At 44.8% G+C, this 19,188-nt stretch overlaps 1 protein-coding gene across 2 annotated transcripts in view; it reads left to right on the top strand.

Annotated features, from left to right (window-relative positions):
- The window catches only part of LOC106595141 (elongation factor-like GTPase 1), an 81,073-nt gene that overhangs the window by 51,487 nt on the left and 10,398 nt on the right, over positions 1-19,188 (top strand). For both annotated transcript variants that reach the window (XM_045689445.1, XM_045689444.1), the window contains exons 16-20: positions 10,632-10,763; positions 11,919-12,066; positions 17,998-18,109; positions 18,395-18,518; positions 18,782-18,986. In XM_045689445.1, coding sequence (XP_045545401.1) covers positions 10,632-10,763; positions 11,919-12,066; positions 17,998-18,109; positions 18,395-18,518; positions 18,782-18,986 — 721 coding nt within the window. The remainder of the gene's footprint in view (positions 1-10,631; positions 10,764-11,918; positions 12,067-17,997; positions 18,110-18,394; positions 18,519-18,781; positions 18,987-19,188) is intronic.

Below are 19,188 nucleotides of genomic sequence, written 5' to 3' on the forward strand. Positions count from 1 at the left end.
TGCATATTTAGTTAATATTGCCTGCTAACATGAATTTCTTTTAACTAGGGAAAATGTGTCACTTCTCTTGCAACAGAGTCAGGGTATATGCAGCAGTTTGGGCCGCCTGGCTCGTTGCGAACTGTGTGAAGACTTTTTCTTCCTAACAAAGACAGCTGACTTCACCAAACGGGGGATGATTTAACAAAGGCGCGAAAAAAGCACAATCGTTGCACCAATGTACCTAACCATAAACATCAATGCCTTTCTTAAAATCAAGTCACAGAAGTATATATTTTTAAACCTGCATATTTAGCTAAAAGAAATCCAGGTTAGCAGGCAATATTAACCAGGTGAAATTGTGTCACTTCTCTTGCGTTCATTGCACGCAGAGTCAGGGTATATGCAACAGTTTGGGCCGCCTGGCTCGTTGCGAACTAATTTGCCAGACTTTTACGTAATTAGAAGGTTGTGCAATGTAACAGGAATATTTAGACTTATGGATGCCACCCGTTAGATAAAATACGGAACGGTTCTGTATTTCACTGAAAGAATAAACGTGACAGTTTCCGGATTCGACCATATTAATGACCTAAGGCTCGTATTTCTGTGTGTTATGTTATAATTAAGTCTATGATTTGATAGAGCAGTCTGACTTAGTGGTGGTAGGCACCAGCAGGCTCGTAAGCATTCATTCAAACAGCACTTTCATGCGTTTTGCCAGCAGCTCTTTGCTATGCTTCAAGCATTGCGCTGTTTATGACTTCAAGCCTATCAACTCCCGAGATTAGGCTGGTGTAACCCATGTGAAATGGCTAGCTAGTTAGCGGGGCGTGCGCTAATAGCGTTTCAAACGTCACTTGCTCTGCATGGGTAACGCTGCTTCGAGGGTGGCTGTTGTCGATGTGTTCCTGGTTCGAGCCCAGGTAGGAGCGAGGAGAGGGACGGAAGCTATACTGTTACACTGGCAATACTAAAGTGCCTATAAGAACAACCAATAGTCAAAGAAAGGTATATGAAATACAAATCGTATAGAGAGAAATAGTCCTATAATTCCTATAATAACTACAACCTAAAACATCTTACCTGGGAATATTGAAGACTCATGTTAAAAGGAACCACCAGCTTTCATATGTTCTCATGTTCTGAGCAAGGAACTTAACCTTAGCTTTCTTACATGGCACATATTGCACTTTTACTTTCTTCTCCAACACTTTGTTTTTGCATTATTTAAACCAAATTGAACATGTTTCATTATTTATTTGAGGCTAAATTGATTTTATTGATGTATTATATTAAGTTAAAATAAGTGTTCATTCAGTATTGTTGTAATTGTCGTTTACAAATAAATAAATAAAAAAATCGGCAAATTAATCGGCATCGGCTTTTTTGGTCCTCCAATAATCGTTATCGCCGTTGAAAAATCATAATCGGTCGACCTCTAGTTGAGACTGGTGTTTTGCGGGTACTATTTAATGAAGCTGCCAGTTGAGGACTTGTGAGGCATCTGTTTCTCGAACTACACACTCTAATGTAACCTTTGCCCCAGTCTGAGAACCTGCTCCAGAGATCTCAGGACTTCATCAAGGATATCTCTGTACTTTGCTCCGTTCATCTTTCCCTCGATCCTGACTAGTCTCCCAGTCCCTGCCGCTGAAAAACATCCCACCACCATGCTTCACTGTAGAGATGGTGCCATGTTTCCTCCAGACGTGACACTTGGCATTCAGGACAAAGAGTTCAATCTTGGTTTCATCAGACCAGGGAATCTTGTTTCTCATGGTCTGTGTCCTTTTATGTGCCTTTTGGTAAACTCCAAGCAGGCTGTCATGTGCCTTTTACTGAGGAGTGGCTTCCGTCTGGCCACTCTACCATATAGGCCTGATTGATGGAGTGCTGCAGATCTGTGCCTCGACACTATCCTGTCTCGTAGCTCTCTCACATTTTCTTCGACCTCATGGCTTGGTTTTTGCTCTGACATGCACTGTCAACTGTGGTACCTTGTATAGAGAGTGTGTGCCTTTCCAAATCATGTCCAATCAATTTGGATTTACAACAGGTGGACTCCAAGTTGAAGAAACATCTCAAGGATGATCAATGGAAACAGGATGCACCTGAGCTCAATTTCGAGTCTCTTAGCAAAGGGTCTGAATACTTATGTAAATAAGGTATTTCTGAAAAAAATTCTAAACCTGTTTTCACTTTGTCATTATGGGGTATTCTGTGTAGATTGAGGTAAAAAAAAAGAATGAATCCATTTTTAGAATAAGTCTGTAACGTAACAAAATAGTCTGAATACATGGTCCGAATGCACTGTATCTATCTGTCTGTCTGTATCTGATCTATCGCTCACGCATAAAAACAGGAAATGGAGCCGCTAGGTCTCAGATATTCTAGGGTCAAGAATGTATTTATTAAAGGAAAACCAAAAGAAAGAACATAAACAACAGGTTGTTGTCGTAGTTGTTGGCTCACTGGTGCTGTGGTGGAGCCCAGCTAATAGATGATAACCGTGGTGCATGTGTTTTCACACAGTTAAGAATGGACTGTTGTCTGTGTACTGGAACTCTACAAAAGATGAAGAGCCATGAGCACACACACACACACAAACCTTGCCTGTCACTACTCTGCTGTACGAGGGATCAAACTTCCTCCTGCACTCATTGCACTGGGGATGATTTGTGAACAATCTACTAGTGTTATTTCAGACCTAAGACCCCGCTGCACACACACAACCGATGATCCAGCCCCCAACCCTTCCCATAGCTCATATGTCCCCAGCCAGCCCTCTCACACAGTGTTGTATGTAAAAGGATCCAGGGTAGGATTAATATATGAAGTGATTTTATGGTGGTGTTTGATTTAATGGTTAAAACCTCCTGCTTGTTATATCCTGTTTCCCCCTGATCTGATCATGTCCTATACACACACACAGAGATCCTGTAATGACTTGACATTGTGTGCAGCCAGGGTTGTGTGCATGGGGTCTTGTAGTCGGTGTGTGTAGGCTTTTGCTCCAGCCCAACACACTAGGTTCAACAGTTCCTATAGTACATTTCCGTTTTGGTTCTGTTTCGTGCCTAATGAACACAGCCCAGGTGTTAGTGCTGTGTTAGTTCTGGGCTGAAATGAAGGCCAGTACTGCATACCTTCAGGACTGGAGTTGCCCAGTGCTCTCCTGTTGTAAGCCGTTGTTCGTTAAGAGATAAGGTTGCCCGATGGCCCCCTCATTCCCCCTTTATGCCAGGAAGATGATGTTTGCATCCCAAATTGTACACTAGTGCTTAGAGCGTTGGACCAGGAACTGAAAGGTTGCTGGTTCAAATCTCCAAGCTGACAAGGCTCTGTCAATGTGCCCTTGAGCAAGGCACTTAACACTAATAGCTCTGTAAGTCACTCTGGATAAGAGCGTCTGCTAAATGACTGAAATGGAATTGAAAATAGTGCACTGCTTTTGACCAGTGCCCACAAAATTGGCAGGTCCCAAATGGCACCCTGAATCCTAATTGTGAACTACTTTGGATTGGAACACAGACAGACACACTGCATTTGAGATATGCCCATTGACCCTAAACAAACTTTTCTGTCTTTTTAGATGGTGCTTCAGTATCTGCTAGCTGACTGCCTCCTCTCTGAGCTAGAACAAAGCCCAGACTCTCTTCCTTATAGACTTAGTGTATTTAATAACCCCCCCCCCCCAAAAAAAAAAGCTGCCAGTCAGTGTGTGGACAAGTCCTGGATTGGAACTATGCTAGTCAGTGTCTTTGTTTCTGAATTAGTCTTTGTAGGGCTCTGGTCAGAAGTCATATGCTCTGTAGGGAAAAGGGAGCCATTTGGGACGCAGACATTGTCTACTTAAACTGAGTGATGTTCCCTGCAATGTCTCCTTCAGTTGTATGAAGAAAATGTGCCTGGAGTTTCTGCTGAAAGTGAGGGAGTTTTCCTGAACTTATGTACTGCGTCCCAAATGGCACCCTATACAGTGCCACTGACACGGCCCGCTACCAAAGCCTGTGGGCTCTCCTTCTCCGTGGCTAACATGAGTAAGACATTTAAACGTGTTAACCCTCACAAACCTGCTGGCCCAGACGGCATCCCTAGCCGTGTCCTCAGAGCATGCTCAGACCAGCTGCCTGGTGTGTTTACGGGCATATTCAATCAATCCCTATCCCAGTCTGTTGTCCCCACATGCTTCAAGATGGCTGACATTGTTCCTGTTCCCAAGAATGCTAAGGTAACTGAACTAAATGACTATTGCACTGTTGCACTCACTTCTGTCATCATGAAGTGCTTTGAGAGACTAGTCAAGGATCATATCACCTCCACCCTACCTGACACCCTAGACCCACTCCAATTTGCTTACCGCCCCAATAGGTCCACTGACGATGCAATCGCCATCACACTGCACACTGCCCTATCCCATCTGGACAAGAGGAATACCTATGTGAGAATGTTGTTCATTGACTACAACTCAGCATTTTACATCATAGTACCCTCCAAACTCGTCATTAAGCGACCCCGCCCTGTGCAACTGGGTCCTGGACTTTCTGACGGGCCGCCCACCCAGGTAGGAAGGTAGGAAACGGGTAGGAAGGTAGGAAACATGTCCACCCCGCTGATCCTCAATACTGGGGCCCCACAAGGGTACATTCTCAGCCCTCCTGTACTCCCTGTTCACCCATGACTCCGTGGCCATGCACGGACTACAACTCTATCATCAAGTTTGCAGACAACACTGCAGTGGTAGGCTTGATTACCAACAATGACGAGACGGCCTACAGGGAGGAGGTGAGGGCCCTCGGAGTGTGGTGTCAGGGAAAATAACCTCACACTCAATGTCACCAAAACAAAGGAGATGATTGTGGACTGCAGGAAACAGCAAAGGGAGCACCCCCCCATCCACTTCGACCTGACAGTAGTGGAGAAGATGGAAAGTTTTAAGTTCCTCGGCGTACACATCACGGATAAACTGAAATGGTCCACCCACACAGACAGCGTGGTGAAGAAGGCGCAACAGCGCCTCTTCAACCTCAGGAGACTGAAGAAATTTGGTTTGTCATCTAAAACACTCAAACTTTTACAGATGCACAATCGAGAGCATCCTGTCGGGCTGTATCACCTCCTAGTACGGCGATGATACATGTCCTACATTACTCATCTCATGTATATACTGTATTCTATGCCATCTACTGCATCTTGCCTATGCCGCACGGCCATCGCTCATCCATATATTTTTATGTACATATTCTTATTCATTCCTTTGCATTTGTGTGTATAAGGCAGTCATTGTGAATTTGTTAGATTACTTGTTAGATATTACTGCATTGTCAGAACTAGAAGCACAAGAATTTCGCTACACTCGCATTAACATCTGCTAACCATGTGTATGTGACCAATAAAATTAGATCTGATTTGATAGTGTGTAATGTAATGGCACCCTATTCAGTGTTTAGTGTGGAATGTAATGGCACCCTGTTTAGTGTGGAATGTAATGGCACCCTGTTTAGTGTTTAGTGTGGAATGTAATGGCACCCTGTTCAGTGTTTAGTGTGGAATGTAATGGCACCCTGTTCAGTGTTTAGTGTGGAATGTAATGGCACCCTGTTCAGTGTTTAGTGTGGAATGTAATGGCACCCTGTTCAGTGTTTAGTGTGGAATGTAATGGCACCCTGTTCAGTGTTTAGTGTGGAATGTAATGGCACCCTGTTCAGTGTTTAGTGTGGAATGTAATGGCACCCTGTTCAGTGTTTAGTGTGGAATGTAATGGCAACCTGTTCAGTGTTTAGTGTGGAATGCAATGGGAGGCGTTTTCTAAAGTGCACATTAAATGAGTCATAAGGATTGGAGTGGGCTGGTCCCCTCTATTAGTTAGAGCCAACACCTTGAGATGTTCTGTGTGTGTGTGTGTGTGTGTGTGTGTGTGTGTGTGTGTGTGTGTTGTGTACGATTGCAGTGCACAACGGAGCGTGTGTGTGTGCCACCACAATGAAGAAAGTGGGGGGATGACTCAAGTGAGCAGAAAGGTGTCCCGGCAGCCCTTGCCTCATAGGATGCCTGTTGGAGCAGTGATATCATAATGGTTAGAGGGAGGGAGATGTGGGCAGTGACACGGCTTTAGGATCCAAAAGGATCCCGTTCTTCTTGTCTCTTAATACATTTTCACCTAAACTCAACCAGCTATTGTCTCGAAGACCATAGTTGTCACGAAGACCATAGTTGTCACGAAGACCATAGTTGGTTGAGTACTAACATTAACCCTCTGACCTTTAACCCTCGTGGCCTACAGACAAAGAACAGTGATGGTTCATTTTTGGGTAATTTCCCCCACTCAATTTTATTTTGCTTTGTTCTTGTAGAATTTTTGCAAAGATAATTCCTATTTGATTGAGAATGGAATGTTGTCCCTGTCTCAAAGCATCCAGAAATCTGTCTGTCCATTTGAATGTATATATTAAAGAGGTCTTTGTCAGTTCGCCCCCAACTACTCTCTCTAGCCGGAGGACAGAAGCTTTAATGTAATAATCAGTGTATTAGTTGGCTAGAGGTACATCCCCTCCTCTCCTGCCAATACACACACACACACACACACACACACACACACACACACACACACACACACACACACACACACTACATAGTCAAATAGGGACTTTCCAGTGAAGGGAGATTCCATAGGATGTAAGAAGGAGCAGATTTCCAAGGCTCTGGCCTTGTACTTAATAAAACCGAATATACACACACACACATTTTAGCTATCTCCAGCCGCACATCTAGTACAATACTCAGTGTTTTCCAGTCTGGCTTCTCTCTCCTCTTCAAATAAGACCCATTTCCTTCGTAAGGTGACTGGTACATTCTGCCATATTGTTGGCTTTGAAGTTCCATTTTAGCTTGGTAAAGAAATCAAATTTAGTCCAAAAGTACATTTGACTACTACTTTTATCTTTTTTAAATTGAGCCTCAGTGGAGCCTGGTAGAGTTCAAACAGGACTGTTCTACTCATGGGTTCACTAGAGCCTGGTAGAGTTCAGACAGGACTGTTCTACTCATGGGTTCACTAGAGCCTGGTAGAGTTCAGACAGGACTGTTCTACTCATGGGTTCACTAGAGCCTGGTAGAGTTCAGACTGGACTGTTCTACTCATGGGTTCACTAGAGCCTGGTAGAGTTCAGACTGGACTGTTCTACTCATGGGTTCAGTTCAGTAAATCTGCATTGTCCCAGGAGGGCAGTTTGTGTGCAGCTTTTAAAAGGAAAGTAGTAAAAAACCTACTTAATATAGAACAATGTTTTGAACCACTTACAAAACATACACAATCACAGTTCAATGGAGTGTATTTGTCTTGCTATGAATCCCAGTTTGTCTTGTAATAATCAATAAGTGTCTGAATAAAACTACAGCCAACCAACTATCAATGTTTTTGGGGGGAAGGTTTTCCCGTACTGTCCATGGCAGATTGTACATGTTGAAACGGGACCAACTACAAGCAACTAGGTCCAGCAAATAGCAACTGAAACTAGGTCCAGCAAATAGCAACTGAAACTAGGTCCAGCAACGACCAACTGAAACTAGGTCCAGCAACGACCAACTGAAACTAAGTCCAGCAACGACCAACTGAAACTGGGTCCAGCAACGACCAACTGAAACTAGGTCCAGCAAATAGCAACTGAAACTAGGACCAGCAAATAGCAACTGAAACTAGGTCCAGCAAATAGCAACTGAAACTAGGTCCAGCAAATAGCAACTGAAACTAGGTCCAGCAAATAGCAACTGAAACTAGGTCCAGCAACGACCAACTGAAACTAGGTCCAGCAAATAGCAACTGAAACTAGGTCCAGCAAATAGCAACTGAAACTAGGTCCAGCAAATAGCAACTGAAACTAGGTCCAGCAAATAGCAACTGAAACTAGGTCCAGCAACGACCAACTGAAACTAGGTCCAGCAACGACCAACTGAAACTAGGTCCAGCAACGACCAACTGAAACTAGGTCCAGCAACGACCAACTGAAACTAGGTCCAGCAACGACCAACTGAAACTAGGTCCAGCAACGACCAACTGAAACTAGGTCCAGCAAAGACCAACTGAAACTAGGTCCAGCAACGACCAACTGAAACTAGGTCCAGCAACGACCAACTGAAACAAGGTCCAGCAAAGACCTACTGAAACTAGGTCCAGCAACGACCAACTGAAACTAGGTCCAGCAACGACCAACTGAAACTAGGTCCAGCAACGACCAACTGAAACTAGGTCCAGCAACGACCAACTGAAACTAGGTCCAGCAACGACCAACTGAAACAAGGTCCAGCAACGACCAACTGAAACAAGGTCCAGCAACGACCAACTGAAACTAGGTCCAGCAACGACCAACTGAAACTAGGTCCAGCAAAGACTAACTGAAACTAACTTACACACCTGGCCAATTAGTTCAACAACTGTCCATAGATGGTGGGATTCGCTGTAGTTGGATAGATTTCTCTCTCACTCTGTTCACAACGTTGACATCAGCAAACTGCTCGCCCACACTAGGCCGGTTTAGAGGCCCGGTTGGACGTAATGCCAAATTCTCTAAAATGACATTGGAGGTGGCTTATGGTAGAGAAATGAACATTCAACTCTCTGGCAACAGCTCTGGTTGACATTCCTGCAGTCAGCATGGCAATTGCAGGTGGATGGATTATCTTGGTAAAGAAGAAATGCTAACTAACAGGGATGTAAACTAATGTGTGCACAACATTTTAGACATTTCTGGGTTATTTTATTGATGCTCATGAAACATGTGACCAACACTTTACATGTTGCGTTTTATATTTTTGTTCAGTGTAGAAGGCATGTGTGACTGAGGTGAAAAGTTGAAGAGTGGCAGGATTTATGTAGTACTCATTCAAATACTATCTGAAGCTGTGGCTCACTGTTCAGCCTGCTGTTTTAAAGAGCCACGCTTACATTTGCCAGAGTCTCCTGCCCTGCCCCCGCTGCGTGTGCGTGTGTGTGTGATCACAGGAAGTCATCAGCGGTAGGATAAACATGGCGGTGTATTTGAGGCCGGCTGAGCCCCTTAAAATGGACACACAAAGAAGGCCTGTGTCCAGCCTCCGTTCTCCGTTACAGTCCTGGATTGTGTTCATTGGGGCATTCGACCGAAAATGTTTTGCAACAGAAAAAGGAAAAACAATATTTCTCATTGGACGAAGTATCTTCCTGTTTCAGTCCGTTTTCTTCCGTTTGCTTCCTAATGAACATGACCCTGGCCTAGCCTGCTCATCCATTACTGCACTAAAGCTAGCTAATCCTAGCATGGTCGCAGAGCTGTTGGTGCTGTCTTGCCAACTCCTATGGTCAATGTCATGCCAAACAACGATAAGCATTAGCCATACGGCACAAACAGATCTGGGACCAGGCGCATCTTACCTCCAGTTTAATTCATCCTAAACACTATTCAACATCAGACAGTTCAGTTGAACAAAACATCATCAGAGAATTGAAAATAAAGAACAACTAACTCTTTGGATACAGTCTGGTCTCTCAGCTCTGACAGAATGGACTCTAGAGAGAGAGAGAAACAGAAAGGGAAGAAGGAGAGAGAGTGATAACAGAAAGGGAAGAAGGAGCGAGAGTGATAACAGAAAGGGAAGAAGGAGAGAGGGAGAGAGAGGAAGGGATATGTTCTCCCCTTTGTCAGGAGCCACCAGGCAACCTTCCCTACTCAGCCCTATGTGTAGGTTATGGATAGGGCCCTCTTCCTCTGGTACAGTACTAAACCATCTCCTCTTTCCTCCCCTCTATCTTCCCGTACCTCTTTCTTCCCCCCAGGCTACATTAGCCTCAGTGTTCCTCAGAGCCCTGAACCTTCTGACAGCAGGGAAATTATTTTCTCTCCCTGCCTCTTTCTTCATCCCTCTCTCTTTTCCTATCTGTCTCTCTCTCTCTAGTTCTCTGTGTCTTCATTTCTCTTTCTCTCTTGCACATATCTTGTCCTTTTGTCTCCCCCTTCCTCTCACACATTTTCTCTCTGTCTCTCTCTGTGTTTCTCTCTCTCTGTGTGATTCTCTCACTCACTTGTCTGAAACAGAGACAAAGCTAGTCGCGTTATTCTCTCCCCCTGGAGTTACTCTGCTCTCTTCCACAGAGAGACATTGCAGGGCTGCATCCTATATGGCACCCTATTCCCTACATACTCCACTACTTTTGACCAGACCACTATAGGGCTCGGGTCTAAAGTAGTGCACTGTAAAGGGAATAGGTTGCCATTTGGACACAGCCTATGAAAGTAAATTTTTTATGAACTGTTCACCATTGAAGTGGTAGCTGCCCTAATAATGACGTTATCTTATCTCCAGAGCCACACTCTGTTCATGTCTTTCCAGGTGTCTGAATTCTCGGAGCAGGAGTTCTGATCTAGGATCAGGTCCTCTGCTGTTCATATCGTCTTGTTCATTATGCCTCTCCTCTCCTCTAATCTCCTCGTCCCAACCAGAGCAGTGACTCTGGTTCCTCTCATGGTTTCTTCCTACCTAGGGACTGTTTCCTTGTCACTAATGTCTCTCTGATCACTCTTTGGGGGGTTTAGGCTCCAGCTGTTGTCAATCACTGACATGTGTTTGTAGAAAGTGCTGGATTGATTCATTGATTGATTGATGGATTGATTCCCTAGGTATTGGCGGTCTCGAGGAGTGTGTGTTGAAGTCTGCGACCCTCTCCACTTCCCCTGCCCTCCCCCCTTTCATCCCCCTCAACTTCGAAGCTACGCCCATTGTACGAGTGGCCATCGAACCCAAACACCCAAGTAAGTGTCAAACACACACGGTTACACACAAACACACTTACACCACATTGTGAATTTGTTGAGGTTGTTGCCTGTCAATGATGTTTTCTTTTTGTCGTCTGTCATCTGAGGTAATATGCTAATGTTGAGAAGCTAACGTTCCTCCAGCACCCCAGTCAGCCAGCCATTCTGTCAACCAACCAGCTAGTCAAAGTCAGCCACCTAGCCAGTCAGCCACCCAGCCACCTAGCCACCCAGCCAGTCAGCCACCCAACCAGTCAGCTGGTCCACAGATAGTCAGATATTCTGTCAACCAACCAGCTAGTCAAACAGTCAGCCACCCAGCCACCCAGCCAGTCAGCCACCTAGCCAGTCAGCCACCCAGCCAGTCAGCCACCCAGCCAGTCAGCCACCCAGCCAGTCAGCCACCCAGCCACCCAACCAGTCAGCCACCCAACCAGTCAGCCACCCAGCCACCTAGCCAGTCAGCCACCCAGCCAGTCCAGTCAGCTGGTCCACAGATAGTCAGATATTCCTGCAGCTCTTCTGTGGTGTTCGTTAGTATTATAGCTGAGGGCAACATTTTCCCCATATGGAGGGAGTTAGTCAGTTAGCAGTCAGTCAGTTAGTTAGCTAGTCTTAGAAAGATGGCTGCTATTTTAGTTTCTCAACTGTTTTGAGAAGCTTCAATTAGTGTTTGTTTTCTTTTAAATAGTTGTACTTAGTAGTTGAGCTGACCTCTAACCCTGAAAATTCAAACCCGTCCTGGGTTTTGTTCATCAGGGCACTCATCAGAAAGTGTTTGAAAATATTTTGCGACAGAAAATGAAAAATAGCATTAAATTCTGAATAAATCCAAGTAGTCCCTCCCTATTTCGTGATTTCTTCAGTTTGATGCCTAATGAACATGACCCAGGTAACGTCAGTCTAAGTTTTCTCAACGAAAGACAAATCTAGGTTGAATCCAGGGTGTATTATGTGCAGTAGGGCCCATACATGGAAATGATTCCTGCTTAGTCTACTAAGAAGTACTTTTCTACAATCTGGTGTGTGTGTGTGTGTGTGTGTGTGTGTGTGTGTGTGTGTGTGTGTGTGTGTGTGTGTGTGTGTGTGTGTGTGTGTGTGTGTGTGTGTGTGTGTGTGTGTGTGTGTGTGTGTGTGTGTGTGTGTGTCAAGGTGAGATGCCTAAGCTGGTACGGGGTATGAGGCTGTTGAACCAGGCTGACCCGTGTGCTGAGGTTCTGATCCAGGAGACAGGAGAACACGTACTGGTCACGGCCGGAGAGGTCCACCTGCAACGCTGTCTGGACGACCTCCGAGAGAGGTGAGCCTCTTGTTTTCCTCTTTTGATTGATGAGTTCGACTGTTTATTTAGGCAGTTGGAAACAGAGAGGGAGAAACCGTAGGAAGGTTGGACGCAGGGATTGAACCCTGGTCTCCGTTGGAGAGAAGTATATTATGAGACTGAAGCCGGGAGCGTCATCGCTAAAACATGAGCTCTGCACAGAGAGGTCTGTCAGTCAGTCTTTTTGGCTGTATCTATCTTTTTTTGTCTGTCTGTCTCTGTCTGTGATTTGAAATCTAGTCAATAGTAGTGATATTTTGACCAGACGCCCTGTAACAGAGTGTAGATGAGCAGCAGACGGCTCAGTTTGAGATGACTCAGTTTTTACACTGTCTGGCCCAGTCTCACACACTGATGATTGACATGATGTGTGTGTGTGTGTGTGTGTGTGTGTGTGTGTGTGTGTGTGTGTGTGTGTGTGTGTGTGTGTGTGTGTGTGTGTAATGTTTCTGACAGAGTGGGTGTCTCTCTCTCTCTCTAAAAAGTAATGTGTGATTATTGACTGGAGATGCTGTCTTTAGATGTCTCTTCTCCACTCTGATCATGTCATATTAGAAGAGATGGTGTGAGAGGAGGGGTGTAAGGAGTTCCATACAGAGATACAGCTAATTTCATTTGCATCCTAAGACTAGTTGCCCTCCACTCCGCCATCAACTAAACTCTCATCAGCCTCCCTGTATAGCTATTCATAATCAATACCTAAAGCTGTTGTTAGACCACCCACACATGTGAATGTAGCATTTATCAATCCAGTCCTGCTAAGATCCTGTATTATCTATGTTTATAGTACATATAGAAATCAGCATGTGTGTCATTGGAGGTGGGGAGATTTCTGAACACATCAAAATAGATATTTCACAGCTTTATTTCAAATGGAGTTTTCATAACCCCATAAATCAAAGATTTCCATATGCTTTGTTACTTTGAAAGTGATACAAAGTACAGTGGAGTCTAGGCCTGTGTCCCAAATGACATGCAGTGTGTTGCAGTGGGACAAATGTGCAGGCCTCAATCCTAAATATAGATGTATATAGATTTTCAGGTGCGTTATCATTTTAACATACATGAGTATGTTCCGATAAATCTTTGGGAGATTATTGAAATCATGAGGGAATAAGCAAGAAATCCAGGAATCCTCTAACTGGGATTTCTGGAAAACTTGGGAATTTAATAACTGGAATTTTGCAACGCTAATGGTGAATATCCATCGTCCTAAAGCGTTAATTCCCCACAAGAATGAATGGGAATTAGAGATGACCTGTCCTTCAGTGTAACCTTGGTACTAACTAAATCTGAATCTATCTTCATATGTTGTCCTTGTCACTAAGTTCATCTGTATAACTTATCAATGTAGAAGACAGAGTATTGGTGAGAGGACCTTTCATTCAGACAATCAGTCAAACTGGTAATCCTCCCACAACAGAATGATCTATGGCTACATTGGTTAACGCGTTATGGATTGGGCCAAGGACACAGAAAGTTAGGGAAACGATCAACATGTACTTTAACAACATTGGACTACACTAAAACATATTTTTCATGTTTCAATGAAACTTACTCTCTGTACAACCTTTGGAGGGATCAAAGTAATCAATTATATTACAGCATTACACGTGCAGGCACACACACACACACACACACACACACACACACATTCATTTCCTGACTAACTTTCTTATAAGGTCAACATTGTTGTTGCTAACTCAAACACACTGACCAGCTTTATAAAGAGTCTCAGGGATCTTTACAGCTTTCCACCTGGAAGATAACACAGGGTGATTTAGAAACAGTCCTAAACCAGCCAGTATGACAGGGCATCCACGGACTGGATCCTGTCTAGTAAATGTAATTCTATGTTTACCAATAGCCCAGGTCAGCCTGATTAGGTCACCCAGGCAGGTGAAACACTTGAGTTACCTTGGATAAGAGCATGCTGCTGTTTGGCGAATGACAGTCCCAGCCGTAGAGAGAGAACCATTTTATTCTGTCTCTGTGTTCTATCTCTGTGGTCCCCACTGCATTTAATCAGGGGAAGACAGAATAAGAATTGCAATGTTTGAAAATATGCCAGTTAGCCAGCCAGTCAGTCAGCTAGTCGGGCAAAGAGCAGGGCAGGACAGAGGAAGGGGAACCGTGTTGGCTGTGAAAGCCGACTGACCCCGTTGTGACATCACAACAACACACACAAGCAGACTGGCCCGTGGCCATTCACTCTCTAGCTCAGAAAGAGGTCAAGCCCGTTTTAGCCACTCACGTGGGACTGTGACATCATAGCGCCAGGGTTCTGAAGCCAAAACAGCGCCAGGGTCAACTGATCCTGACCAAGTTAAGCTGGGGTGAACTAGGCAAACTTTTTTATTTCTGCTCACTAATGCACACACACACAAAACACAGCTTTTTTTACGGGAATTTTCTGGACTTTTTGGGTGTAAAAATGTATTCCCATTCAAAATCCAATTTTCCCTAACCCCTAAACCTAACCCTTAAGCCTAAAAAGTCCTGGGGAAAAAATTATATCTTACCTTGTCAGGACATTCTGGTCCTGATAATGTAGGCAACATGTACACACAAAAACACACATTCAGACACACAAAACCACACACTACACACACACACACGCAGCCATAGTTATAGTGGCTCCAAATCACCTCTAGACTATAATGCTGCAGCAATAAAACAATTTCCTGTATGCACAGTTGTGGTTTTCCAACGATGCATTGGAGAAATGTCCAAATGATTAGAAGGAGAGGGTTCCTAAACGAGGCTGTAAAGCAACAGTGTTCAGGATGGAGTCTCATACATAGGCTGCGTCTCAACTGACACCATGTTCCCCAAGTGCACTACTTTTGAACAGGAGCAGCTATGGGCCATTCTGGCTCAGACGAGGCAGACTTATCCAAGGCTTGCTTGATTACTTACTTTTGACCAGGGCCCATAGGTTGCCATTTGGGGGACACCAAAATCTTCCTCCGTTTCGGCGCGGTGTGAGTTAGTGATGAAGATAATTAATGTCCTCAACTCTTTGATTTATTCAAGGCACACAAACAGACAACGGGTACCTCCCAAATGTGACTCCATTCCCCATGTAGTACACTACTTTTGCCCAGGGACAAGGTAGTAATCCACTACACATGGAATATGGTGGTCTTCATCAGGTCAAGTTGGTCTGGTTATTTATTAGTTTTGTTTCTGTCTCGCACCGGATTACTGGATGTGTGTATTTCTCCTCTCCCTCTGAATAAGTCATATCTCCCTGCTTGATTACTGGATGTGTGTATTTCTCCTCTCCCTCTGAATAAGTCATATCTCCCTGCTTGATTACTGGATGTGTGTATTTCTCCTCTCCCTCTGAATAAGTCATATCTCCCTGCTTGATTACTGGATGTGTGTATTTCTCCTCTCCCTCTGAATAAGTCATATCTCCCTGCTTGATTACTGGATGTGTGTATTTCTCCTCTCCCTCTGAATAAGTCACATCTCCCTGCTTGATTACTGGATGTGTGTATTTCTCCTCTCCCTCTGAATAAGTCATATCTCCCTGCTTGAGGAGTTAACAATATTTAGCTAAATTAGTGATAAGTCTGGAAGCATCGTTCAGAGTGCGTCTGCTCTGTTGGAAGAACACATTCTAATCCAAATGGCATCCTGTTCCCTTCATAGTGCACTACTTTTGACCAGGACCTATTTGGTTTTTTAAAAGCAGCAGCTACTCTTCCTGGGGTCCACACAAAACATGATACAGAACTACATACATTTAGAGCTCTGGTCTAAAGGAGTGCACTATATAGGTAGTGGGGTGCCATTTGGGATGCATTCCAAGTCTTAGTGAGATTTAAAGAAGCAACGAACACCCACAGCACCCAGAATAACCCCCATCTTCAAACAACCACACAGTCTGCTGTCTACATTGGATTCAGGGAACGCTCCAGCACTTCTGAGATGCTTCTAGTAAACATCATTGAGAGAGGAAGGAGAGAGAGGGAGAGAAAGAGGGAGGAATGGAGAGAGAGGGAGAGAAAGAGGGAGGAATGGAGAGAGAGGGAGAGAAAGAGGGAGAGAGGGAGAGAAAGAGGGAGGAATGGAGAGAGAGGGAGGAATGGAGAGAGAGGGAGGAATGGAGAGAGAGGGAGAGAAAGAGAGAGGAATGGAGAGAGAGGGAGAGAAAGAGGGAGGAATGGAGAGAGAGGGAGGAATGGAGAGAGAGGGAGAGAAAGAGGGAGGAATGGAGAGAGAGGGAGAGAAAGAGGGAGGAATGGAGAGAGCGGAAGGGGGAGAGGATTACTTGTTTTTTGCCCTGTTTTTGTATGGACTGACTCTAACTGGATTATATGTGCCCGTTCAGTGTGTGTGTGAGAAAGAGAGAGGGCGCGTGTATGCGTTTCGCGCACGTTTGTGAGAGTGTGTGTTTATAACGTCACACGCTGGGTAATGAGATGAGCTGGTTCTGGTTGTGTGGACGGAAGTCGTGACGTCTCTCAGCCCAAACACTGACACACACAGACAGTTTAGGATGGACCCAGTGGCCCAGGATCAGACAAGGGATTGCCTGTTTGTGTCAATAAACTCTGACAGTACTTGGCTGTTGGTCTTGGCTGTCGGAGAGATACATCAACTCTTCTTTCTCCACAGGTAGTGACAGACAGTGTACCTGTCCCAAATGGAACCATTTTCCCGATGTAATGCACTTCTTTTGACCAGAGCTTTATGGGCCCTGGTCTAAAGTAGTGCACTACAGGAATAGGGTGCCATTTGGGAAGCACACTTGTTTTCTTTTCCTAAAGTGACTGTCTCTGTATCCCTCTGAGTGTTTCAGCAGTAATGATGTCATTTTATGGGAGAACCAGACCTGAAGCTTGGCCTCACCAGCGCAGGGTTGTGTTCATTAGGCAGAAAACGGAAGAAGTGAAGTTTCCCCAGGTACAGATCTAGGATCAGCTTCCCCTCCTCCAATCCTAACCTTAACCATTAGTGGTGAAAATGACCAAAGATCAGCGTTTAGGCGCAAGTTCACCCTCCACGTAATGTAACATTCTTGGTCGGTTTTTTTTATCTAGATTTTTTAAATCATTTAGCAGACGTTATCTAGAGCGAGTTACAGGAGAAATTAGGGTTAAGTACCTTGCTCAAGGGCACATCAACAGATTATTTTCACCTTGTCGGCTTGGGGATTCGAACCAGCAACCTTTCCGTTACTGGCCCAATGCTCTAACAGCTAGCCTACCTGCTGCCCTGCAGTTGTCATGTTGTGGCTTGAACGTCCTGACAAGATGTATCACAGTCATTTGTATCTGAATAGAAGCTGCTATATTTCCCTCATCCTCCTGTGTGGTTTAGAAAGATTGAAGAAGCAGACTTGTGTGTGTGTGTGTGTGTGTGTGTGTGTGTGTGTGTGTGTGTGTGTGTGTGTGTGTGTGTGTGCGCACAAGGTGAGCTATGACAGATGATTTGAATATGCTGTGCTTGGCTCAGCATGGACGGGAGAGCCTAATAATATCTGACAGGTGTTATTGTTTTGGAAAATAAAACCGCAGACGTGAAAGTTTTCAGCACTCTCTTAAGATACCAATGTGCCTTTATGTATAGTATTCTGTTTAGTTTGTTCTGGCTCTCGTACCCAGTAATACAGCACATTTACAATGCATGGGTTGTCCTACTTGCTCTTACTCAGGGACGCCAGCTTCATTTGTGTTGCTGCATGTGAGTATTTCCATCTCGTTCTTGCTACACATCTTTGTAACTTTTCCAGCTTTTCCAGAAATCCTGCATGGAGGATTCCAGAATTTCTGCTTATTTCCGCCTGATTCCAGGAATCTTCCTAGTGGGATTTCTGGAAAACCCGGGAATTTGTGGAAATTTACCAGAGTTTTGGGAACCCTACATCTGAGTCTCTGTGTTCTTCTCATCGTCCAGGTTTGCCAAGATTGAGATCAGTGCCTCCAAGCCTATCATCCCATTCAGAGAGACCGTGATCAGACCACCCAAAGTCGACATGGTCAATGAAGACCTGGGGAAACAACAGAAGGTGTGTGTGTGTACGTTGAGGGTGTGGTGTGTGTGTGTCTATCTTATAACTGATCTGTTGACATCTCAAACGACACCCCATATATTAGTAGTGTGCTACAATTAAAGATGCAGCAGCAATCTATGTGCAGTAGCTAACCCTACTCTCGTGTGTGTGTGTGTGTGTGTGTGTGTGTGTGTGTGTGTGTGTGTGTGTGTGTGTGTGTGTGTGTGTGTGTGTGTGTGTGTGTGTGTGTGTGTGTGTGTGTGTGTGTGTGTGTGTGTGTGTGTGTGTGTGTGTGTGTAGGTGGCTGTGCTCCACCAGGTGAAAGAGTCAGACACCCTGCACCTGGACCCCAGCGGCCTGGTGACCCTCACCACCCCCAACAGACAGGCCACCGTGGGGGTACGGGCCATACCACTACCCGAAGGTGAGAGAGAGTTGAGTTGGTGAGGGTGTGTGTGGATGTTTGTTGTTGTCAGACTATAGGAAGCCCTTAACCTTAAGGAGAAACATAAGAAACAGTGCAAGAACATTTCCAATAGCCTTTTTTGAGGAATAGCAACTTTGCTTAACTTTCTTCTTATGTCTATAGTTAAGGGAAAAAATGGCAGTTAAGAAAAAAATTATTCTTAAGAAAGTTTTGTAAATCTGGGCTCTGATCCTGATCAAAAAGTGTCCTGTGTTGTGTAGAGGTGACTCTTCTACTGGAGGGTAGTGCTGACTTGATCCGGACCCTGGAGCAGGCAGGTCAGGCCCAGAGGGAGGGGAGGACCCTGGACATGAGTACCTGGACCCTGGATGCCCTGATGGGGCTGAAGAGCAGGCTGGAGGTCCTGCTGCAGGGGAGGAAGTGGAGGAACGCCATGGACCGGATATGGGCCTTTGGACCACGCAGGTATTTCAGGGTGTTTCATATGGGTTGGGATGAGAGGGTATGCAGGTATTTCAGGGTGTTTCATATGGGTTGGGATGAGAGGGTATGCAGGTATTTCAGGGTGTTTCATATGGGTTGGGATGAGAGGGTATGCAGGTATTTCAGGGTGTTTCATATAGGTTTGGATGAAAGGGTATGCAGGTATTTCAGGGTGTTTCATATG

The sequence above is a fragment of the Salmo salar genome, chromosome ssa11, assembly GCF_905237065.1.
Source record: "Salmo salar chromosome ssa11, Ssal_v3.1, whole genome shotgun sequence".
NCBI classification, from domain to species: domain Eukaryota; kingdom Metazoa; phylum Chordata; class Actinopteri; order Salmoniformes; family Salmonidae; genus Salmo; species Salmo salar.